Here is a 25497-nt window from a genome sequence, read left to right as displayed (position 1 = left end):
TAGCTGCAAGTGAGACCCACACGCTCCATCCCTCCTGGAATGGGGTGGCTGATGCTCCCAGCCAAAGCCCCTCTCCGTTCCTCTCCCGTCTGCTGGGCCTATGGACCCCAGGCAGCCAGAAAAGGCTTAGTTAGGGGCGTCCCTCTTTGGCAGGCAGCCTCTCATCTGGACAGTACCCCCTTCTGCCCCATTTTTGTTACTTTTTGCTTTTCTTATCCCTGCTGTTGGGCTGCTTTTGTAATGTGGGACAAAACCCCAGGAGGGTGACTGGCCACATGAGGGCAGGTCACCACTCCCCACCCCTCCCCCGTGAGGAAAGATTCTGTTTATGTGTTCCGATCTTGATGCGTTTATTTGATGTCTTTATTTTAGGGATCTTGCTAACAGATCCTGTCTAACAGGAATTTCACCTGTCCTACAAGTCCCCTTAGCAGCCTCTGGGACTCCCGTTTGCTGTTTACAAACGGCCTCTTCCATATGCTGATAGTGATTTTACTGGGCACCACCCAGTGCCCACTGTTGACCGGCTTTGTTCCAGGGGTGGGGGAGATGGGCAGTGCACGGCCCTGGCGGGGGACTGGGTGCTGAGGCTCTGATGGAGGAAGCGTGGGTGTGCTGCGGGAACATGACGGGGGCATCATGGGGACCACAGACCTGCTGGGGTGGGGGTCGTGGGGATCGGAAAGCCGTCCCAGAGATGGTGAGGCTTACGCTGAAGCAGTTTTCCAAAAGCATTTGTGTTCTTTCACACAGAAACAATGAAAGCACTTAAACAAGGTTTTGGAACAAAATTGAAACGAGTTCCATCACAGCCTCACCATTTATTGCTGTTTTATTGGAGTGCTTGCTCTCTGCGGTTTATGCCTCTCTGCCTCACGCCAACCACGTCTCAGCCCATCTATCGTGGCAGTGGCACGTGTTAATTACAGCAATTTGTTTTGGCCGTGGATCTTAAGGAATCGTTTGTTTCTTTTGTCTTCCGTGTCTGCTGCTCCCTGTAATGTGTGGTGTGTGATGGCCTCATTCCATTCTGGCCCGCCCCTGCCCCCCCCCCCACAAAGTAGTGAGGCTTCTGAAAGGAACCTAACCTTAAGGTGGGGGCAGATGGGGGGGTCTCTCCAGGTGCCAGAGGTGACAGTATCACACCAGGAGGCCCTGAGGGTTGGGACTAGCTGGCTGGAGGGATTTTTTTTGCAGGATCATACGTCTGGGCAGCCAGGGGTCAAATCCACAGGCGTGGACCAGGTGGGGGGTGGGGGGGGGGCAGGAAGGGAAGCTTGGGCACCTGGGGGGACATAGAAGCAGCCCTGAGAAAGGTGGGCACAGCTGAGCTGGGCAAAGCCCATTGCTGGGCCCTATTTGCGGCCCATCACAGGGTGATGGCACATGGGTCCCCAGTAGCTCTTAAGGTGACTCCTGCAGCCCTGCAGTGTCCAGAACAAGAGGCCCCAGAGGTCAGGTCCAGACGCGGTGGGACGACCTCCCAGCACATACACAGCACACATGACCCCCACGTGCCACAACACAGGAAATGGGCCGGCTGCCCCTCCAGCCCCACCAGCTCCAGGAGGCCCAGGCTGCTGGCCGCTTTCATGCTGGAGCTGGTACATCCTGCCCATAAAGGCTGCACCCCTGTTCATGTTTATGAAAGAGGTTTGTTTTGCTGGGACAAAGCACACCCTTGCGCCCCTGGATGCCAGCTGCTGCCCTTGCAGATGGCCTCCACAGCTTCCCTGAGGGGTGTGGAAGCGGGGTAGGGAGGGGAGATGTGGGTGCAAGGCGGGGGAGGGGAGAGAAAGCCTGGCCTGGGGGGAGGGGCAGAGAGCAGAACCAAGGACTTCTTTAGAAGAAGGGAGTATTTTATTGACCTGGTCCTGGGGCAGGCACAGGGCGAGTTTCACTTGTATCGTTTCATTGGGTTTTTATTTTACAGATGAGAAAACTGAGGCTCAGAGGGGTTTGGGGATCAGGTCAGTAGGCAGAGAGCGAGGGTGGAGCCTGGCAGAAATATGTAGTGTGGAGTGAGTGAAAACTCAAGTCTGCCCTCTTTCAAAGGCTGTGACAACGCCAGGCAAAGATGAACAGGAAAAGAAACCTTTCTCTTCCTAATTTAAGGGGGACATGAAAGGATGCGAGGATGCGCTCCCCACTCTGTCAGAGTGGCCCAGGGACAATCATAGATGCTTCCTAAGGCAGGACATAAACCCTGGCGGGAGCATGTAAATAAGTCCTGCCTTATTGCTGGGATCAGCCAAGAACCTCTGAGTCCCCAGACCTTGGTAATTTGGTCACCTTGTTGGTTCCTAACAGAAAATAGTTTCCCGGGGAAATGGGATGGCAGAAGAGTGTTTTGTTGGAAGGGAAGGAGGATAGGAAAAGTTCTGAGCTGAAAGGGAGGGGGACTCAGAGGACCCATGCAGTGGGGGACCCAGGGACCCTGTTTTCCAGAGGAGCAGAAAGTGCTGAGACCTGGGTGGCACAGAGGCTCGGTGGCAGGGCAAGGAGAGACACGTGGAAGGGACATATGTCTACTGAGGTTTCTGAGATGATCTGTAGAATGAAAATAACAAGGCGATTTGAAACAACAACAGCAAAAGAAAAATGAGTGTTTTGGAACATTCTCTGTGTTTACACACATCATCCCATTTCATCAGCCCCCCCAACAGAGCAGATACGATCACTGTCCCCTTTTAACAGCTGAGGAAACGGAAGCTTCGAGTTACGTGGTACAGGGGTTCAGCCTGGCTTTGAGGTGAGGAGTCTGACCCAGAGCTGTCAGGCCTGGCTCCACCCAGGATGGGTGCAGACGAAGTTGGGAAAGGGCTGTGGGGCCTGCAGAGCTCTGTGAGTCTTGCCATGAGCATCGTCCCTTGCTCCACCCTGAAGAGGTGGGTTCCGGCTCCTGTGTGCTGAGCCCTGGAGGGTGCAGAGAACCACGTTCTCCACTGGCAGCTCAGGCAGTGGCTGCTGGGCCTAGAAGAACCAACCCGGCAAGTTTGTTCCACGGGATGGAGGGAGCCCAATGGACTTCTCTGTGTAAATTGATTGACGACTGAGCCAATAAAAATATTGGAAGGAGCCCCTGAATTTGGATTCTGCAAGCCAAGATGAACTGTGCCAGAGACAGCAGAGGAGCAAAAATGGTGCTCTGCATTTCTTTGGAATTTGTCTATCCCGACTGGAAAAATCCCCACAAAATGTGTGGGAGTGGGTGACCATGGAGAGGATCTAAAGGATAGTAAACTGAATGATTATGAGATTCCAGAAAGTTCTGTATGTGGTTTGAAAATCTAGACTTAGTATATGAGAAAAATATACGAAGTAGATGGATATCTCTTGGATTGATGTCTTTTTCCTGCCAGTGTACTTGTTGGCAGGCATTTCAGCTCAGCAGCCCCCATGTCCTGATGACAGAGCGTAAGAGTTACAACACGAAGACTTGAGATCTGTATTTGCTGTGTGACCCTGAGAATGGCACCTAACCTCTCTGAGCCTGTTTTCCCAACTCTCAAAGGGACTATGTGTAATAGAGACTCTACCAAGTCCACAGTTTAGGGAGAACTAATGGCAACGAATAATAGCCTCTCTTCTTATGTTTCTCTTACGTCTCTGACAGTGCCCGTCCCAGCAGAGAACACGTGAAAGATGCACAGTACAGGTCCGTTGAGGCACCAAAATAGTGAGACAAGGCTGCACGTAGGTGGGCAGTAAGATGCTGAAGACCAAAGGGTAAGTAGCAAGATGAAATCGTTTAAATGTTGGTCTAAGTCAAGTGGATGCCATAAGCAAGGAGAGAATCAGTTTAGATCAGAAATGATATAAATCTTGGAAATTTTAGAAGACTTGACATGATAACCAAGTGGTATAGAGAAGTAGTAATACAATTTTATAAAATAAAACAAAACAAAACAAATATGGGTCCCAGCATGTGTAATATAGCTTGGAGACCAGAAAAATGGATACTAGAAAGTATGATAGAATGAAACCAAAAACACAGGCTTGGGAGTTGGGAGACCTAAGTTGTATTCCTAGTTTGGCCACAGACTAGTAAAATGGACTTGGAAAGTCTCTTAACGGATCTGATGTGCTTCCTCATTTATAAAATGGATTTTTTAAAAAATCTCCTCATTCACTTTTCTGAGCTGTAATGATGGTCAAAAAAGTTTGAAAAATGTAACTCTAACATCCTGGGTGCTGCCAGGAAGCTTGGGGGGTGCGGCCTGCCCCAGTTTCCCCCTTTACACCTGGCGCCTTTCTAACCTGATTCCTTTGCGTCTGCATAAAGGTGGCAAGGTCACAGCAGTTGATGCCCTTCCCTAAACAACAGCCCCTCTCCCCCTGCCAGCAAAGAGCCAGAAGGGCTTAAGGTGTTTATCAAGTAAGAATAGAGTTGCCAGATTTATCAAATAAAAATGTGAATTTCAGATATGCAATGAATCATTTTCGAGTGTAAGTATGTCCCAGATATTGCACGAGACATACTTATGCTAAAAAAACGATTGTTGTTTATCAGAAATTTACATTTAAACAGACATCTGTATTTTATGTGGCAACCCTCAGGAAGTAATAAATAAACAGCAAACTGGAGGAAAAGTTTCCAAAGAGTAAGACTTTTAAGTGCTCCAAACTACAAAACTTTGTGCTTTAATACAACCATAAATTAACAGCTGTATTATATTATGCAAATTTATGTTAAGTTATTCACTAACTGTCATCACGCTCCAATAAAAATTGTATATATGACATTTCGAAAAAAAATGACATCTTCTGATAAGAGTTTTGCTCTGCATTTTGGTGGCACTGATTACCGCTGGCTGTCCTGAATGCCACAGCCGCAAACACACAGAACCCGGGTCTTACTGAGGGGCTCATCGGGTAACTTATGGTCTGTCTAGAACCTCAAAGAACAATCCCAGTGAGTGGCCAGTGGTTGCTTTCCCTCCATTTTAATGCCTTTAAAAAAAAACACAGCTCGGCAGTGAAATAACAGGAGGGAACACCTTGCTTTTTATCTAGAAGTTGGCTGTTTCCCACCAATAAACACTGTGCCACACGAAGGTGAGCTTGACGGGCAAGCCAGAAGAGAGATCACTTGATTTTTTTAATCTCTGTGCCTTCCCGTTTCTTAGTCATTATACACAAAGGGGGGAAAAAGCAATTTCTTCTGTTTCCTTGCTATTGCATCGCTGTAGAAATGTCCACCAGTTGGCTAATTTAATATTCAGAGCATAATAGAGATGCCGTATCTTCAGGCGGATCTGCTTAATTTTTTAACTGGTAACTGTCATCCTCTTGGAGGCTTCTGGTATGCCACCAGTTTTTAAATTTTGTTTCAGCTTTTATATATATTTTAAATTGTGGAATCCTGTGTGTGGAAGAAATGCCAGTGTCTGTTCTAGGAGGGAGGGGTAAAACCTTGCTAAGAGTACACATTACACACCCAAAGTGGTCCTGAGAGCAGAGGTTCAGAGGAGGACAGGGAGCCAGATGGCCGTAAGGAAGCTTTGAAGAATGCCAGGCCAGGCTGGAAGACAGGCTGTTTGCAGCAGAAATTACAGGGAGGAAGGCAGGTGAGGCCGATGCAATTGAAAAAGGACTCTTTGTTCATCCAGAAGAGGAAATGCAGACACTGAGGAGGGAGTCCAAGTGGCATGCTGGGGGTGCACTGGGCCTGCTCCCCCAACTACACAGGCAAAGTCCCTGCCCCAGGGCAGGGGCAAGGGCTGACTGTCTGTACTCGGTCCTCTGAGAGCAGGTGACAGGCTGGCAGAGCACATGGTGAAATGAGCCCGGCCTGGGAGTCAAGTAACCACACCCAAGCGGCGTGACCTTAGCGGGTCTCTTAATGTCCTTTGCCTCAGTTTCCTCGTCCGCAAAACAAAGGGATTAGATTGAATGATCCCTCAGTTTCTTTCACCTTTAACTTTTATTCATTCATTCATTCAACTAACATTGAGCACCTACTATGTGCCTGGATGTGATAACAAAGAGGACCCTGCCCCCCGTGGTGACAACAGCTGCACTTGTCTAGGGGTCACCAAGCAGAAGTGTGTCATCCTGCCCTGGAGGAGAAGAAGATGGTGACAGAATATGAAACTCCTGATAAGCCTGCTGACTCCAGCTTTCTGAAACTGGCTGAGGAAGGCAAATTCTGAGAGAGAAAAATCTGGTTTTTTTCTTGGCCGCGGGTTCTCCCAGCTGAGGAGGGAAAGGCCTCTAAAGGACATGGACAAGTAGGAGGTGCTGACTTCTGGAAATTTCTATCCAAGATGGAGTATCAGCAGGGATGGATTTAACCCGTGGACCACTTGTCATGCCAGTGGATCCACATGGAAACGGAGGAACTAATCGCAGGAAACCTGCCTCGCGTCTCCAAAGGCTTTGAAGTTTGGGACAGGAAATAAGATTAGGAGGCGTGGGGAATGTTTTTGTCCCTTCGTCCAGCTGTAGAAAAGAGAGGCATGTATGGATGTTTAGCAGGATGCTGTTTAAATGCCTGCAATGGACAGCGTTGGTTTTGCTGGATGACGGCCAGCATCACTAGAAATCTCATGGAGCCTGAGAAGGATGTTTGTCAGGACACCTACAGACCTTATTAAGTGAGCTTTAAGTTAAATTTTCAGGACAGGGAGAAAAATGCTACTAGATACACTGATACGTGACAGGTTTCACATATGAATTATTCCCAAGGGACACATGAAACCCAAGGGACAGAATGAACAGAGAAATTCCTGAGATGTTTGGATTTTACATAGAAAAAAATTTTTTATATAGAAATATTGATAGAATTTTATTTTAAGACACCCAGGGAATTTTATTTTAAGACAGACAAGGGAAGTGTAAATTTGTCAAACATTAAATGAAAAGAAACAGTATACTTCTTGGCTTAGGTTTTTTTCTTTCTTTCTTTCTTTCCCTTTGCTATGGACTTTTGTGTTGTTTGATCTGTTTATTGGTTATTGAAGTACATTAATGTAGATTTTCTCTTTATGGTAAAGACTGACCCATCTTGACTTCTAGGATTTCTTAAAGTTTTTCAAAGCTGAAGAGCCCCAAGTAAAAATGCCATTTATCATGATAAAGTCCTTAGGTACTTGGTGGGAGAGGACAGGGAGGGGTCACCCAAGAGAGGAGGAAAAATGGCTTTGAGAACTTCTCAACACCTTGACAGAGACCTGGCTGTCACAGTGCTCACGGAAATGTCATAAATACGTCCAAATGGGTGCTAACCCACTTTAGACAACCATCTGCACTCATAGACCAATCTATCACAGACCAGGAGATCATTTCCAAGATAGCGCCAAGGAATGCTGGAGCTTGTAGACCTGGGTTCAACTCTAGACCCTGCCTTCACCTTGAACTAGTCACTTGATCTCTGAGTTTCAATTTCCTAATCTTTAAAATGGGGGAAAAATACCAAATTGGTTGTTAGAATTGGTTGGCCAGCACCAGGCACAGAGCATGTGTTCAATGAATAGTAATTCTTTTCCTTATTATTTCCATCATAATTGTTATCAATATTGGTTGACGTTGAATACTTGATCCCAAAGACTCACTACTTGATGAAAACAAGTTGGAAACGGGCTGTTTCTGTAGCAGAGCATAACATAGCCAACACAGACAGCAGAGAGTTACAACTGACCACAGGCCACAGCCTTAGAACTGGGAAGATGGACAGTACTCCCTGAAAATGGACAGGGGGCCCTCAGTGAAGCGAGCCCAGAAACAAAGGCACCGAATGGTACATGTGTTACGGAACTTGAGACATTTCCTTTAGACGTTTCTAGGAGATTTCTGATTTACATAATATTGTTGGTTAGTAGGGCCTGCTCCTTTATAGAGTTAGGTCAGATTTATTTAACATATAAAAATTATTATGAATAATTATGGTGCTCCATAAATGTTTACTATTACGATGATGATGGTGGTGACTGCTATCATTAGCATCTTTCAGGTCTATAAATCACTAATTTGCAGCCAGGCTGGGGAATCATTAATGAGCTTTTCAGAGAAAGGAGAGAGACAGAGAGACCTTGACTCCAGGCAGCGCAGCCAGACACGCTCCCTGAATTCTGAGACAACACGTGGTCTGTGAGGGAACCTCCGTAGGCCTTAGTTATCTTGTCTGTGAGCTGGAGAAATAGTCCCTCCTGCTTCTAGAAGTGGGGCACAGAGAAGATGACCTCTTGGGTTTGGGGCACAGGGCAGACGACCTCTTGGGTTTTGGTGTCTTTGAGGCCTGTGGACCAGAACTCTAAGAGGTGTTTTCAAACAGGCTGGTGTGCTGAATGTTACCAGAGCAATCACCTCCAGGGTCTTGCCAGACCTTTGTTTCTGTGAATGGGCTGGGTCTGCACCACAGCACGGTCACAGCAAAGCCACTACTTCCTGGTGACCCAATGAGTGACTTTTCTAAAAAGCAAAAAGAAGCTCCAGTAATTATGCAGAGTATTTATAAATTTAGCTGTGCTGTTAATCATGCAACCCAAGGTCGCGGTTCAAGTTAAGTTTGCATATATACCTCATGGGAGTATGGCAGTGGGTCTTCACCCTGCCTGTAGCTTAGAATGACCTGGGGGCTTTTAAAGGAACGGGATGGCCAGGCCCGGCAGCAGGCCAACTAAATCCGAATCTCCCGGAGGGAGCCTGAGCAGCTGCCATTTTTAGAAGCTCTCGAGGCCACAAATGTATGAATATAGGGCTGTTCTTGGGCCTTGATTTGCATGTGGGTCCTTGGTCTGAGCAGCCACATGGATAGAAGAAGGAACTGTTAGAAGGCCTCCAGTTGCCTGAAGTCAGATTCTGCCTAGAGGTGGGCTGGGGTCTGTTCTATGACTGGAGCCCACTTCAGCTAGAGATGCTGGGAATTTGGGGAGGCAGGCGGTCCTGCTCTGCACACCTCACAGGGGAGGAGCTGCATACAGGAGCGGTATCAGGGAGGAACCAGGCAGGAAGAGGAGTGCCCCGCTGGGAGGGAGGGCAGGCGCCCCTTGGCAGTGGCAGGATGCAGGGCTGTTCTCCAGCTCCCAGCCATGTCCCAAGGACTTTTCTAAACCGAGATGAAAATGGCACCCAGCAGCAGTTAACGGCGGGCCCCGGCTGGAAGAGCAGCAAACCTGGCCTCTAATAGAGACAAGGGAGGGGAGGACAGTGCTTGCTCTCCACTGTGCCACCAGCGATGAGCAGACGAAGGGCCAGGCCGGCCATCAGGCTGCAGGACAAATGGCTCAGATGCATGATTCGTGCTCTTTACCAAAAAACACGATGCACATGAACTACAAGGAAGTGAACTCGTGAAACGTTCCTGGGCCGCGGAACCCAAAGAGAAAGCCTGGCTGGCTGGAGAAGAACGTTGTACAACGAATGAGACAAGATCAGTGTCACGAAAAAGAGGGAAAGCATCAAGAAGGGTGTCCATGGAGGCAGATAGCAGCCCGGGGTCAGCCCTGGAATGTTGGACGGGCGTCAGGGCGGAAGCCGCCCATGTGGTCCTTGTCTTGCATGGTGTGGGCCACAAAGAAAGAGAATTCATAAACATGGAGAATGGACCGTGACAAAGTCATGCAATGTGGGGGGAAAGCCTCAACAAACCCAGGGACACTTATTATAGTTAGGGCCAAGAGCCAGGATGACAGGTCAAAGATGGTGCCAGCAGAGGTGACCCATGAAGGTGTGTGTCCCCATCCACCTGGACAGTTGGCATGTTCTCAATGCCAGAAAAGTGTGGTGCAAACACAGCTTCAGGCCCCCACCCCAGAAGGCAGCCCAGAAGACACCCTCTGTAGAAATGGTGGCGCTGGCATTGACCCACCCGTCAGGCAGGATACTACAGTGTTGGGGAAGTTTCAGAGTCACGGGATCACTGTGTGTTGAGGCGATGCTGAAAAGAACAGCGACTAAGGGGTCAGGAGATGTGCGCTGCAGTCCAAGCCAGGCCTCTTCCTAGTGCATAGCCATCGACAAGTTCTTTATCTTCTCAAAGCCCCTGTGACGGTTGGTCTTTTGAGTCAACTTGGTCAGGCCATTGTACCCATTTACTGAGTTAAATGCTAACCTAGGTGTTGCTGTGCAGGTATCCTGTAGATGGATGTGATTGACATCTCCAATCACTTGACTTGAAGTGAAGGAGATTACCTTTGATAATGTGGGTGAGCCTCATCTAATCAGTTGAAACCTTGAGGGCAAACTCTGAGGCTTCCTGGAGAAGATGACATCCTGCCTCAAGATTGCAGCATTGAATGCCCCCTGAGTTTCCAGCCCCCGGGGCCTGCCCTGCAGATTTGGGACTTGCCAGCGCCCACCATCAAGCGAGCCAACTCCTTAACATCTCTCTCTCCTGTTGGTTCTCCTCTGGCGCCCCCTAACTAATTCAGCCTCTCTTTCCCCACTGATTAAATGGGGATAATGGTAGTTTTTTCTACATACAACTATTGTGAGGATCAAGTGAACACTTGTATGTAAAGTACTTAGCTTAGGACCTGGCGTAGAAACACTCAATCATCATTTTCATTGCCAGCAGATAAGAGGTCTAGTCTAATCCCTTCCTTTCACAGATAAGGAAACTGAGGCACAGAGTGGATGACAGTAGCAGGCGTATGTATGTTGGCATTGTGGCCACAATCATACGTGGATCCTGTCACTAATCCTCATATGAGAACCTTAGGAGCTGCAGGTACACTGTTGTTATCCCCATTTCACAGACAGGAAAACTGAGGCACAAAGAGATTATACCAATCATCCTTGTCACACTACCAGTGAGTGACAGCTCAGTGCCTCCATGTGCGCTATTGGCAGGGCTGGGACTAGCACCCAGGTCTTGGGCCCCTTCTTTCAGGTGGCAGTGCTCCTTGGTCAGAGAGAGGCGTAGGTTTGGTCTGAGTATGATTGGGGACCCCCCCCCACCACCACCTCAGCGAGAGCTGCTTAACTCTGCTACCAGCCAGCTGTCTGTCACAGAAAGAGGCACTGTCTGTCCCCAGGGAAGGGTGAGAACTGCTTTCAAGGAGTGGGACCCCAAACACAGTGAGTGACGGAGCCGGCATACCTTACTGTGCTATTTTCATGAAAAAGTTTGTTCTTTTTCCAGAACCACCCTCCCTCCGGGCCTCCCTTCTCCTCAGCCACTTGAACCAGTTTCTCTTTGAGTTCAAGTTCTTGCTTATAGCTAAGGGGTGAGGAGTTTACCCTCTTCCTTCCAGCCTTAAATTACTAATTAAAATGTCTTGGAGAGGAAGCCCATTGCCAGAAGAGCCTGGGTGGCTTGCTAAAGCTGCTTGTTCTTAACCAGAGGGAAGTTGATCCTCTTCTCATCTTTATAATAAGGATTCTTTTTGCAGGGTATCCGTTTTATGCTTCCTACAGCTCTGGCCCCAGTTTGGTCCCAGCAGGGGGAGGCCAGTGGAGTTTAATTACATTCCTCCTATAGGGAACATTCAAGGAATGAGGCTTTGAAAAACAACTTATGCTACCAAAAAGGAAAAAAAAAATCAAATTAAACGAGTGAGAAACAGGCATTGCCTTTTGTGTCCTAGAGACCCAATCTAAATATTTAAATTTTAAAGACAGAATTCTAAGCGCTTAACTTTATAAACCTTACACATCGCAATTCACAGGGGAGTCAAACATCCTTTCTGATCTGGAATATTCATATGCCTGGACTAACAGGCTTATGCAGTGGATGTTTTCACACATACCGTACTCAGCTATAAAACATAATGCTAAAAAAAACCAACAAAACCCCTAACCATACACACACACCCAAACCATAATGCTGCCCACAGTCCTGGGGCAAAACAGGCTTACCAGAAAACTTAAAGTAAGCTAAATGTCTGGGCCACAAGCAAACATTTTAGAAAGGTCCCTTATTCTTTACTAATTTCCCAATTTTTCTTCTTCCTTCTGTCTCTGAGATACCCAGTGACTAGCTGTTAGTGAGTGTGGAAGTAGCCCCCTCTATCCCCCCAACCCTGGGCAGAAGCTATAAGCTAATTAGACAAACACCATGAACTGAGAGAGGAATAGACAAAGGCCAGTAGGTGGGCAATTAACGAGGGCAGATTTCAGTTCCATTTAGGAAGACTTTTTATCAAGGATAATGGTGGGATGATAGGTAGTAAGTTCCCTGTTCCTAGGAGCATTCAAGCAGAGCAGCATGATCTCTCTGATATCTGCCCTGGATGGGAGGCTGCCCTAAGCTCCCCTTGGAGTCTGAGGGTCCAGTTTCCCTCCTTTCCTTGGCATGACAGTTTCTGGGCATGAACTGGTGGGTGTGTGAAGTGCCCCATGGGAGCCCTGTGGGAGCACAATGGTAGGGCCGTAGGGACTGTTGAGTGCTGCCTTCACCTGCCTTCATCACCCTCGGAGCTGGCCTTCTCTGTCTACTGCCTTCTTTCCAGGATGCAGTAACCATGTATTTTCTCCTGTGCATCTCCCTCCACTTCACCACCTCCAGTTTGCTTTCACTTAGTCTCCAGTTAAAATAGCAGGGGTGAACATTCATTCATTTATTCATTCATTCATTCAACACCTATTCATCGCACGCCTCCTCTGTGCCAGGCCCTGTTGGAGGCCCTGGGATATACCAGTGTGCCGAGCAGACGAGTGTCCCAGTGGGGACTGGAGTATACCGCCCCTCCCAAGAGTAGTGGCATTTTAATGACAGGTAATGTGCTGAGACAAAGGCAGGACCTCCTAATGGTGAAATTTTAATCCTAGTGATGGGTTGATGGAAAAAGTTTTCAGGGAGTAAGTCTTTAAATTTGCACAGTTGATACCATTCTGATACCATCCTGTTCCGCTGGTGTAAAAGTGGTTTTGGTCAACTGAGTCCAGTGACTTTTTTTTTTAAAAGCATGTGTTTTCTTCTTTTACTCCAAAAGCTAACTGTTGGGAATAAAACCCATACTTTTAAGAGCCCGTAACCTGAACAATAGTTAAATCAATGAGCCATTCAGTTGAGAACCTGTCTTCACGCCAAGTGGACCCACAAACGTCAAGCTTCACCTGGGGGGGGTTGTTCACTTTCCCAAGTTTATGGTTAATTCTTGCTTTTGTGGATCGGCGTGAACCGACGTCACCAGCTTATTTGCTTAGCAAAGCGTGGGCCTCTGTAGAGGCCCAGATATTGAGTATAAAATACTCAGAGTTGCCGTGTGAAAGGCACCGAATAGATGCTGATTGGTGTGGCCCATTCCCAGGGGGCACATCTCTTTGCGGGTCACCTCTCCCTCTGCCATGACAGAACTGCTCTGCAGGGACTCAAGGGGGCGGGGGACTCGGCGCATTAATTGCTATAAATTGCAAGTGCTGAAGTGCTACACTTGATTAAGCCCGTGGCCCAGAAAAACACCTGCACGTTCTTCCTGGTCTTCAGCCCACCCCCCCTCTTGGCCACCCCCCCTGCACACACGCAGGATGTCACTGTGCCAATTTATAGGCTTCTGGGATGGCCAGGGGCCCCACGTGGGCAGGGGGTCAGGAGGTGAAGCAAGGACACCTCTGTGTCTCCCTGGATCTCAGGGACAGAGCCGGAATGGGAAGCAGGAAGAGTAAATAGAGCTGCAAACAGTAAAGAGCAGAGAGAGGAGAGAAGTCCAAGAACTGGGGCCGGATGAGAAGGGAGAGGAAAGAGAACAAGAGGTCTGGGGTTGTGGCTGCCGCTGCCGAGGCCCCGGGCAGCAGTTCAAAGTCAAGATGGTTGAGTTTCCCCCATGGTCATGGGGGCATGGGCTTTGGATGTCCCCTGATGATGTGGAAGAGTTTGGACCCCTAGGTGGTGGCAGAGGAGGTCTTAGTACTGAGCACAGATGGCCTCAGGGAGCACAGTCTACTGCCTGCAGGTGTCCCCAAGGAAAGAATGGGCCCATGACTTGGGTCACAAAGGCTGTCCTGTGTATCTAATCATCATAGAGTCATCTGGAAACTGGGGCTCTGCTCCCCGATCCAGGTGGACCAGTCACTCTGCTTTGGGGACAGAAGTCTTTCTTCTTCCTCCCCGGAGTTGGTGCTTTGGTAGCAGTGCCACCAATCCTAACTTCTAAGGTGGCGTTCGCTCCCGGTGCACACCCAGAGGGGCCCCTCTTACAGGCTGTCAAGATGACTCTGCTCTGATATTAGGTGTTGGGGTGCCAGGGAAGGGTGAGAGAGTCTACTTCTCTGGGTCAGACACTTCCAGAATGACGGACAGGAATTGGGCAAGTTGGACCCATTCCAAGGTCCCCCCACCGCGGCAAGAATAGCACAGCTTTTGCTCTAGGCTCCCAGGGAAGCCGCCTCAGGGAGTTCTCTGACCACGTTACTTTGACATGGCCTCTCAACTGACACCTAGAGCTGCCATCTACACTGAGGGTTCATTGGAAGAGCTTATGGTCTATGAAGCTCGGGGCCTAAAAGAGCCAGCCTGGGGATGCCTGTTGGATATGATAGGGCCCCAGTCTGCACATGCATACTGAGAGAAGGTTCCGGTTGCCATCTTCATCTGCCTTGAAAATGACCTTCAATAAACTCAAAAGCTCTCCCTAGCTTCCCATCCTGGAGAAAATTGTTTAAGGAGGCCAGATAATTTTAAGGTTATGGGCAATAAATACACTTCTAAGGACACACCCAGGATTGGGTAATTCCCCCGTCACTTTCTCACTCTGTACTGTGAGAATGGCATCATTCTTTTTGGAATAATATCAAAACTGTTTTAATTTATTAACAAAGGGTAAATCATTGCAGCATGTCAGTACTTTTTAAACTACCACTGGCAATAATTACTTGCTACGTACATCACAACTAGGAGAGATATGGTATTCAGTGTGTAGAACTTGGCTGTTCATGGTGCGGGCCGTGGCCTAGCCTAGCAGCATCCGAATCACCTAGGAGCTTGCTGGAATTGCAGACTCTCAGGCCCCGCCCCAGACTGACTGAGTCAGAACCTGCGTTGTAACAAGCTCCCACATTAGATTTTGAGGTGCTCCATCTACTGGCTCATCTCACAGTCTATTGCCACTCATCTCATCTGGCTGGTGGCCCCGCTCTTTTCTTTGTTTTATAGTTGGACTTTAGGGCTGGAAGTTGTCCTTTGTCCCTACCTCTTTCTTTGTACCTCGCTGATTTGTGTTCAGTTGTGGGATCCGTACAAAAGGGACACAGCTGATGAACCAGTGCTGCCCTGTGTGGCTGGGGAACACCTGAATTGACTCCCCCTGAAATGTGGGACAGCAGGACCCGAGCAAACCTAGGTCAAGGGGAGGAACCCTTCCCAATGGGGAAAAACTCATTTCCGGGTTTTCCCTTGAATCTTAAAGTCAACTATGTCCTATTCCCTGTGTGAACATAACCCAGAAAATTCACCCTGAGTGGGATCCAAACTGGGAGACATTTTTTTTTTCCATATTGAGGATAAATTCGTGTTAAGCTATTTGCATTTTTTCAACAAACTCTCCTCCTGTGACAAAGGATGTATATTTATGAAACAGCTAGCTGGAGGCAAATGGCCTCTTTTTTCTTAATGTAGCCACAGAATATGTTTTTTTTCTTTTGAGATCTTCTGGCTGCTTCAAGGAACAAATCCTCAACCTTACTCCTATTATCAGCTTGAGCTAATCAGCTGAAATACCCAGCATGGAATGTTCTTTTATCCTTAAGAGAAAACGAGTAAGTTGTATTTTAATTAGATATTTATAATGGTTACAAAGCAGTTCTTCCGGAGAAGTTTTAAGAATTTGGCCTTCCTTCTAAGGCATAACTGTGTTCAAATTATCCTAAAGAGTGGCTATATCAATCTAGTCCAGTTTGTGATTTACAGCTGCGTTCTGCACAGATTTATAACAATAATTAAGCAGAAGGAAAATGGGTCATAAATTTTGGCTGGCACAGTCCGGCACCAAAAGAAAAAAAAAAAGAGAATGGTTTCACCAGATCAAAAGTCAATAATTTCAACATAAAGGGTGAGAGCTATAGCAAAAACAATTTATATGGAAAGAAGTTGTTTTTTTTCCTCGCATCCTTTTCAAAATTAGATATCGGAGAATACAATGAAGCATCCACATTACAAAGTTCCCATTAAATAATTGGTATGCCGTCTTCATGTTACGAGGGATACAAGTGGAACAAAGCTTACCTTCTCCTCAACTCTTGAATTTAATGAACGTCCCTCCCCTTCAATATGACTAAGAAAACATGGGGAAAAGAGAGAGCTCTCCAAGAGATTGGGTGACTCGAGAAAGAAGGTTGTAAGCTGAATTTTGATGGCAGAATGAGAGGAGGAAAAGCCAGACAAAATTCCAAAGCCAGATGATTTGGAAGAAAACATGTGGCTTTGTAATGAAACAGCCTCGAGGCATGAATTATAAAAATGGATTATAAGCGTGTTATAAACTGAAACAGAAATCTGTATCCTGGAAGGAGAAAGGCAATCAAGACCACTTGGGTCAAAACAGGTGGTGAGAGATGGGGTGGTCGGAGCTGTAAAATGTGTATAAGATAACACCCAATAGTGAAGGAAGACCTTGGAGCATCCTTATACATGCCAAAAGTTCAGTTCTGCCAGAAGTGAGCACCTGAATTACTAATTTTCACCACTGACAGTGTCACCTCTTGTCTGGGAAAGGATGCACGAAGGCCACCTGTCAACCCATGCGAACTAATAAGGAAGTAGTGACTGGCTCTGTGGAAATCACAGGCCACTTGGTATGAAGTGGCTGCATCGTTTATAAGAAGTGCATAAGAGCAAGCCACACACATCACTTAGAAGTACAAAAGAACAGGCAGTGCAAGGCGCGGTTGGGCTTACACCTCTGACTTTGGAAAGGTAGTTTTTAAATGTTCAGAGGAAAAGTGAGTGCAGTTGCATAACAAGAAATTTGTAAGTGGGAGCTTCTAGTCTGTGGACCACGGAGTCTGTGTACATGGTGGACACACTGGTGTGTGGCCACCCAGCAGCCTTTCTTCCTACTTCCAGTCACAGGGCTTTGAGGATCCAACAGGGGCAATGAGAGGAGAAAAAGGAGGGTGGAGGACGGACGACACCCCACCCCAGGGCAGCTTCCTCAGGCTGCAGGTCAGCCTGAGCTAAGGGGACGGAAGGGCATTAAATTGGATCTGAGACTGAAGTTTTAAACTGGATCAGACTGGCCTGGACTTTTTAAAATTTTTTTATTGGGGAACAGCCATGGTCACTGGTTACACGTTGCTTTCATGCTGCAATGGCATAGTTGACTCTTTTAGGGAGGGCGCAGCTCACAGTGGCCCATGTGGGGATCGAACCGGCAACCTTGGTGTTATCAGCACCACGCTCTAACCAACTGAGCTAACCGGTCACCCCCTGGTCTGGACTTTTTAATGCCTAAAAGTAGCCAGAGACTTTTGAGATCTGTCTGAGGTATCATCAAGGACAAAGAACAGAGATTTGTCAGAGCACATTTAAAAGAAATCATTGGAGAAAATATAAAGCGGTTCCATGTTTGTATCTCAGTTCAGATTGTTTAACATAATGGTTCCATAGCTGTCTTGAGGCCCCTGAGGGAGATCCCGCCTCAGAATGGAGTGTGCCCAGAGTGACTGGAGCTGATAGATGGGGAGAAAGAACAACCTGGGTCCCTCCCGGTGCCCGAGTTTGAACCCCTGCATCAAGCCATACCTGAAAGCAGCCCTACTCGCTATAGAGTTTTCTACATGTGAGCCATAAACAACCTGAGCCAGTCTGGTTTGAACTTTCTAACGCCGTCAACAGGAAGAATCCTAACCAACACAGTGCACATATACACTCTTTCCTGACACAGCTTTCATCAGATTCTCATAGGGCGTTGCCATAAAAGGATACGACTCGGAAAGAAAGTCTAGAACTCAAATCCAGCGATCTCATTGACAAACGCAAGGGAAAGCCACCGAATGAGCTGTGTGGGACTCGACAGGGACATCGTGAAAGAGCCAGGTCAGAACATCCTTGGGTTATAGCGTCTGGAGCCCAAGTCTGGCATGAACTGGCACTCAAGAAATACTTGTCGAACGGGAACCGGCAGGAAATGATAACAAGTCGTACTTTACATGCAAATTTTCAGGAAAATATCTAATGTGTGAACGTATAATCTGCACCTTCATGTCCTGACAGATGGCCCATATTAACAGAACTCTGATTATAGTTAAAAAAAAAAAAAAGGAAAAAAAGAGAGCCTACGATATTCATCGAGCGCTTACCATATGCAAGGCTATACAACTATTAACAGTATTGTGACTACCAGATTTATTTTTTTTAAAAGGTACACTCTATGTATTCCCGTTTCTCAGGCACAGTCCTAATTGTTACCTAGAGAAAGAAAACGGCCTGGGGGGCATGCATCCTGGGGCAGGGCTTTCTTTATGCTAAGAAACAAAAGACCCTCGGTCTAAGGCTGTATTCTTAAAGTGGAACTAGGGACAACTTGCATCAAAATCGCCTTGGATGTTAATTTTTAAATGCAGGTTCCTAGGCCCTGGCCCAGACTTATGGGATCAGAATCTCAGAGGGTGGAGCTCTGGGATATGCATTTTAAAGTTTTCCCAGATGGTTTTATTTTATGTACATTAAAGTTTGAAAAACTTTACCTACTAAAATCTGGGAGTTTTTTTGCCCATGGGCTCTCAGTGCTTTGCAATATTCTGCGTAGCCCTGCGACAGGTGGTCCTCTGGGGAAAGAAGCCCCCATCCTAGGTTGGGGTGATTTGAAGGAGGCCAGGGTTTGGTAAGATAGTGTCATCCTTCTTGAGGCCACGGTCAGGTAAGGCCGTGTCAGAGGGGAGGGGCTGTGCTTGGGAGGGCCTTTGATGGGAAGCCTACGGAAACACTCCCTGGGTCCTCCCTGGAGAAGAACGCAACCAGATGTAGTTATGATGTAGCTGGTGGGAAAGACTCCTAGAGCCTCATGCTCTCTACACGACACCACACATTCTAGACTTGATTAATTGCTACTTTCTATTGTCCCAGAGGGTTGTATTTGGAAAGGCGGTATTGTTTTAGTAGACCTAAGCTCTTGTTTTTCAATTGGCCATGGAATGTCCTGAAGGTGAGGATCATGATTTCTACCTGTTAGAGCTGGTGTCCCTTCTCTAAGCCACTGCCACATCGGCCAACTGCTGAGCACTCACTAGAGGCATAAGTCTTGAGTTTGACCTGCCTTCTGGTTTGTTTGAGACCAGCCTTTACTGCCTTCCTGGAATAACAGCAGGAGCTTCATCTGGGAGGCTCTCTCCCAAGTTCTCAGTCATGTAATTTGAGTATGATTGACTGCGGGAGTGAATTGATGGGCTTAATGCCATCTGTATCTTTATTCCTCTGGCCACAATAGTTGCTTCAAGGGTGGGCAGTGACCTAAGCGTTCCTATCAGAGTGAATCTCACAACGCTTGCTGAGAAGCTGGGGCCACAGACTCTCTTGTCTCCATTGGTTATGAGCAAGGAAGCCTGTTGTCCAAATGTTCTTGGAAGGCTGCATGGGGCTTTGAGAGGAGAGCACAGCTCAGGATGAGGCCAGGACTAAGGAAGCACAGCCAAGAACTGGGGAGCTGGGACCTGAGCACATCACCGAGGCCTGGATAAAGGTTAGCCTGAAGCCACACCTGTTACTGAGCTGCTCAATTATCTGTACTAAAAAGCTCCCCTTTTTTCCTTAAATCAGTTTTGCTTGGGGTTGTGTTACCTGCCAGCAAATACATCCTAACAGATATGCCTTTCAGCTCCCGTTATTTCTCTTGTAGTAATATACCCCTATCATCTTCGGTCCTTCCATCTCCCCCTCCTCAAATATAAAAGCCACACGACTACCAATCAAGTAGGATATGATAGGTGGTGGGAGCGGGCAGTAGTGTGATTTGGATTCATGGCTTGTTGAGACTCCATGCCCAAAGAATATCGATTCATGGATCAATGTCAACCTGGAGCAAAGCCCTGTCCTGTTCAACATTTTAATCAATGACTTGGATGAAATAGGAGACATGCTTAGCAAGTCTCAGATGATACAAAGCTGGAGGAATTGCTAATATGACAGATGGCAGAATCAAGATTCAAAATTATTTTGACTGACTTGAGCAATAATAAGGATAAATATAAACTCTTGCATCTAGGCTCAACGAATCAATTGTACAAGCAGGGCATTGGGGAGACCTGGCTTGGCAGTTGTCGTAACATCATGGAACTTTAAGTTGAGGCCATTGGTAACACAGTTCATACATTGGAAAAGAAAGGCAAATGTTGCATTTACTTCCTTGGTGGGATGAAGAAGTGGAATTTTCTGGGAAGCAGTTTTCAGCTCAATATAATGGAAAAAAAAATTCTAATAGTTCCAATGACAGAACAGGCCACCTCCCAAAATTGTGACTGTATTGGGTTGTCGGAAAAGTCATGACACATTTTTGCAACGAAAAACAGAGAAAAAAATGACTTTTTTCGACAACCCAATAATAATTACATCAGCATGTACTAGAAAGGATTCTATTATGGTGGTCTTCCTTTTAAAACACAAATTTTAGAAATGATTTTTTTTTTAACAACTAGTAAGTCAAAAGCACACTACACACATAAGCATCCAGAAAAAAAACACGGTGTGATGAAGTAGCCTAACTCAGCACCCTTGAAAGTTTGCTTCAAGTCCACCAACGAGGGACCTCATCTAGAAGGATCCAGAATCTGGACTCGGTGCCGACTGGCCCTGTTCTCACCTGAGTCCATCGATGGACCTCCTGCGTGCTCACGCAGTCGTCACTCCTGCTTCTGCCTGGCCCATCCTTATACCCACTCCTGCCTTCCAATCAGGCTCCATTTTCTGGATCAGACCTGCTTCCTGGAGCACTGGGGAGCCACACCTCCTGCCCCCTCCCTGACATTTGACCCTGACTCACGAGGACTTTGCAGCGTTCCTGAACCACTCCAAACAATACAGGCATGTACACAATTTTACTTTTCTTCCTTTTTCTATTTCCTGTTGTTCTGAACACTCCATTTTATTTGCTAACTCAGAGAGATGGAGAGGGAGGGCAGTGGCCCTATTTCGTCTTGTAAACTTAGAATGTGTTTTTAGCAAGGCAGTTATTAACAGGAAGTTTCATCTCGATGAACACACAAAATTAGTTGTGTGGATTTCACATGGACCACTGGGCCCAACTTGTACTCACATATTTCTTGTTGAAATGGTCCACCTCTGTCAGAAGCTTCTCCTGGCAGTCAGGGTTGGTGGCCAGTAGGTAGGTGGCAAAAGAGAGTGTGTTGGTGACGATCTCGTAGGCAGCGATGAGGAAGAGGAAGGCCTGGCCCACAACCTCATCCACAGTCAAAGGCTTGGATAGGCGTCTGGGCTCGGAAGGATTCACTGAGCAGTCGGTGGAGGAGAAGACTTGTCTGACGATGTCAAAGCTCTCCACGCCCACAGAGGGGGCGGAATGTCGGGCATCCAGGACCATTTGGAGGAAGTCTCTCCTTCTCTAAGGGACAAAAGGAAATGTACATTTTGACCCCAGGGCTGCATAAGTGGGGCTTGGAACATAACAGAAGACATGCATGTGCAGCTTTTACAGGATAGCAACAAGGATTCTCATTGCGGGGTTATCTGAGATGACGAGAAACTGGAACTCCCCTGAATATCCCTCGGCACACACTGGTTCTCAGACTGCTGCAGCACATGGCAGACTGTGATGCTGCCATTGAAGAGAACACAGCCGCTCTAGCTGGGCTGAGTCAGAAAGATGCTAAGCCATTTTGGTAAGTAAAAAAAGCAAGCTGCAGAGGGGTATGCACAGTTCCATAAAAGCAGTAAGTGTACAAGATACATAATTACATATATTTGTCCATGCATAAGCATAGAAAACATTTAGCAACTTCCATACTCAACATTCACAGGAGGAAGTGGGGAAACCCGGGGCCTTTTATTTTCTACTTTAACCGTGTTTGTACTGTTGTTTGGTTTGGTTGGTTGGTTGGTTGGTTGGTTGGTTGGTTTTCCAACGATTAAAACATGACATAGGTTTAAGTCAACGCACATGCGCCATTGCTCACATGTACCATTTCAAGGCTTCTGTGGGCAGCCATGTTTTCCTCACAAAGCAGGAAGCTAACAGAACCTGAGGGCAGAGGAGGGAGCTAGCTTTGGTGACGCTTGCTTCAAAGTCTCCCATCTGCATTTTGCATCCCTTAGCCTGCCTCCTCATGTCAGGTCCTTTTTTATCTCAGTAATCCCCTACCCCATTTAAGTGGTTAGAGCTATCTCACCATGTCCCCCTGCCTGCCTTATCAGTAATTTGCATATTCTTTATAGTCTTATGATCGCTAATTGTAACCATAGAAGCGTTTACATATTGCTTGAGCCTTGACAGAGTATGTCCCTGGCACATCTCTTCCTTGAAAAGCTCTTTAATGTGATGAGTGACAACCAACATATTACTCTTTTCTGAAGTTTGTGGAATTAAACAGCAAAAGGATAGTATCAGAACCACCAACGGAAAATGTTATAATCTCGAAGTATATGACTTGTTGCAGCATTTTCTCAATTCACTGGCTTCTGGATTTCTATTGCATGAATAATTCCATCCTTTAAGGCTGGAATTTTTTCCTGTATAAGAGTGGAAGCATCTCCAGGGCAGGAAGGACCCCGTGCCCCACCCCTACCCTGGGTCTGGGGTTGTGCTGGGCGCATGTTAGGTATGCAGGAAACAATTCCACAAATAATAATGCAATGCAGTAGGTGCATCCTGAGAAAGGTTGTGTTGGATTTGCCCCTAACTGATGCCATTTGGGGCAGGAACCTTGGATCATGAGACCTTTGCAGTTCTTCTGCTTCACAGGTTGGTGGTATCTGCTGAGATGCCAGCAAGGGCTCAAAGCTAAGCCCGAGCGTCAAGAAGCTTGACATTAAGGAGGCAGGGCCTCAGCATCCTGCCAGCCTGCTCAGGTTGTAATAGCCGAGAGAAAGGCACAAGGTCAGCCAAGCTGGCTGCCTTTTCCGCCCTGGCTCTGCTCCTTCTGCTTACTCAATGGCTGGCTTTCCCTAGCCTCCTTCCTGCTGCTTGGTCAACACCTGGGTTGTGGCCCCAGTGCTAGCTCTGGTCCCGTGGGGCAGAGCCAGGACAGGGCAGGGCACGATGGCACGTGTGGCAGGTGAGTACCCTCTGCCACCTCAGCTCCTGGATGCCAACCCGGGACCTCAGAGCATGCCCAGGCCTCTCGGCTGGCATGTTTGAAACTACTAGGGGTACGATCGAGTTCTGGCCCCTGAGGCCTGCTTGTAGCTTTGCTGGAGTGAGATGAGGGTGATGATGGAAGGGGAGACACAGCCACATTCGCACTGTTGGAATTTTCCAGTGGCAGAACTGTAGCTGGCATCCTTTCCTCTCTTCCCAGCCGAGACAGACTGCTACTGGGCCATCGAGTCTCATAGAAATCTGTCGTAACCTCTAGCTATAGAAGCCAGAAAGGGCTGCTCTCTAGGGCCGGTGCCGGGAGAGGAGATTAGCGCAGATGGGTTTCTTTTATTTGCACTGCATCACAGAGGCTATTTGAACACTGCCCATTTAGGCCCGAAACAGTGCTGGTTTATGGTCACATCCAAGAAAAATACGCACTCTGATAGATGTAGGTGTCTAATCCACCCATCGGCTAGAGCTTAGAAAAATATTTACCTTTTAACATCTGTGCAGCATTTTCCACTGCACAAACACACATCTGCTTGATGGAATGTCTACAGAGTTTAGATGGGTTTCAAGCAAGTTTTCTTAGTAACCGTATAGCTCTGTCTTGACACAGGCAGTCCTGGATTTGTGGTTGGGAGGTTTTTTTTTCTCAGATCAACTCATTGTTTGAAACAAATAGCTTTCCGAGTTTATAAAAGGAAAAGCTTGAGGCAATCCCGGTAATTGGATCTTTAATAACCCCTCACCTCTTAGTAAGCCATTCGGTGCAACAGCGTTAGAATGTTCAGCCTGACTCCATAGCCAGTGGGTTTCAGGCTGGGGTGGGGTGGAGGGCGGGGGTGTGAGGGACCAAATGCTCATTGGGAAGCCCTTTATAGCAAACATTGAGGTTGGAAAAATGGGGCTTTCCTCACCCTTCCTTCCCCAGGCTCCAGCCTCACTCTGGAGAAGCATGAACCTGGGTCAGAGTGTTCTGTCCTTTTAGGCCACAGAGCCAGGCCGAGGATTCCAGGGAGCTGATTCTTCCCACATCTCAAGGGCGTCAAGTCGATTTCATGATGGTGTGCGCTGAGGGGCCATGCGCTTGTGTACACCTTCCCTGCCTTCTGGCCTGGACACCTTTTCTGTGCAGGCTCCAGATGACAAAGCTGGGCCGGACAAGACTGCTGCCCGAGACTGCTCCGTGCACCCGGCCACTCCTTGATCCCCCGATTTCATTCTCGGCCAAGGCTGCAACAATTGGACCTCAGATCCTTTCCTGGTCAATCCATCTGAGCCACCCAGCCTTTGAGGAAATGCTTTGAAAGCTCCATTTTGCCCACGTCAATTGGGGATATGACATGTCAGCCTTGTTTTTCCTCTTAAGTAACTTTCTTGAATGCAGCAAGACTCTTAAAGCGTAGCTTGGAATGTGCAATATTGAAATTATTTTCCTTGACAGTGAAAATTCCTCTTTCTACCCTTAGCCAAGTTCGGTCAGCAATATTTACTCATTTCCTACTATGTGCCAAGCACAGTGCAAGTCTGTAAGGAGGAAAGACCTCTCTAGGTCTCAGATAAAGCAGGAGAGGATCCCCCCCCACCCCCCCCCACCCCCATGACACGTTTTGTAGCAACATCCTGGGTGCTGAAAGGGAATGTGAAAGTGGTGACAGCTGCCTAAACTCCTCCCTGATATTGTTGTTCATGCTGTAAAACTCCGTTCTTGCCATATTTCAATATAAAGAATATGCTCATGAAAAGTACACGTGGGCACATTTACCTAGAAAATTCTTTTGGGCGCTGTTATAACCTGTGCTGGGGGCGGGGGGTGATGCTTGAAATAGGCTGTGAGTTTGGTGCGGGGGAGTGGGGGCAGCTTTAACTCTACTCGCCCATGTCAGAGGGTAGACAGACTGCTCTGGGCTTCTCCCCACCGTCCTTCCCACCTGCCCTCGCTTTCTGTTTCTTGTTGGCTCCTCCTTTCTCCTGCCCCTAGAAAGCTCTAAGTGGTAGAGCACTACCAGGCTGCATGGTGTGGTGCGCGGAGTTGGGAGGGAAACGAGACAGTGGTGCCAAATTAGGTTCCATTCCATTTCGAAGCCGTGTCCTATTAAAACATGTTACCTCTTCGGCTGTTTGCTGGTCCCGCAAGGCAATCCCATTCCTAATGAGTTTGTTAAAAAAGCCATTCAGTTCATCTCGGTTCTTATTGGGCAAAATCCGGGCCAGTGGGACCATTATGGATGGAAATGATACTTGAAAGAGAAAAACAAAAGTGGCATTGAAAAGGGGCAATAATAAACCAAGGCTATTAGATGCCTGTTGCCAGGAAGCAAACCTGGCCTTGAATTAGAGTCATTTGAAGGTCCTTCTCCCCCCC

General features: G+C 47.4%; 1 protein-coding gene across 2 annotated transcripts in view; it reads right to left on the bottom strand.

Annotated features, from left to right (window-relative positions):
• Nucleotides 1-25497, bottom strand: part of TBXAS1 (thromboxane A synthase 1) — a 135608-nt gene that overhangs the window by 21267 nt on the left and 88844 nt on the right. For both annotated transcript variants that reach the window (XM_019653250.1, XM_019653251.1), the window contains 2 exons: nt 25242-25372; nt 21129-21434 (listed from right to left, as the gene is read on the bottom strand). In XM_019653250.1, the coding sequence (XP_019508795.1) occupies nt 21129-21434; nt 25242-25372 (437 nt within the window). The remainder of the gene's footprint in view (nt 1-21128; nt 21435-25241; nt 25373-25497) is intronic.

This window comes from Hipposideros armiger, unplaced genomic scaffold (genome assembly GCF_001890085.2).
Source record: "Hipposideros armiger isolate ML-2016 unplaced genomic scaffold, ASM189008v1 scaffold_201, whole genome shotgun sequence".
In the NCBI taxonomy this organism is placed as follows: domain Eukaryota; kingdom Metazoa; phylum Chordata; class Mammalia; order Chiroptera; family Hipposideridae; genus Hipposideros; species Hipposideros armiger.
The sequence above is the reverse complement of the archived record's forward strand: the minus strand, read 5'-3'. Positions and strand labels throughout refer to the sequence as shown.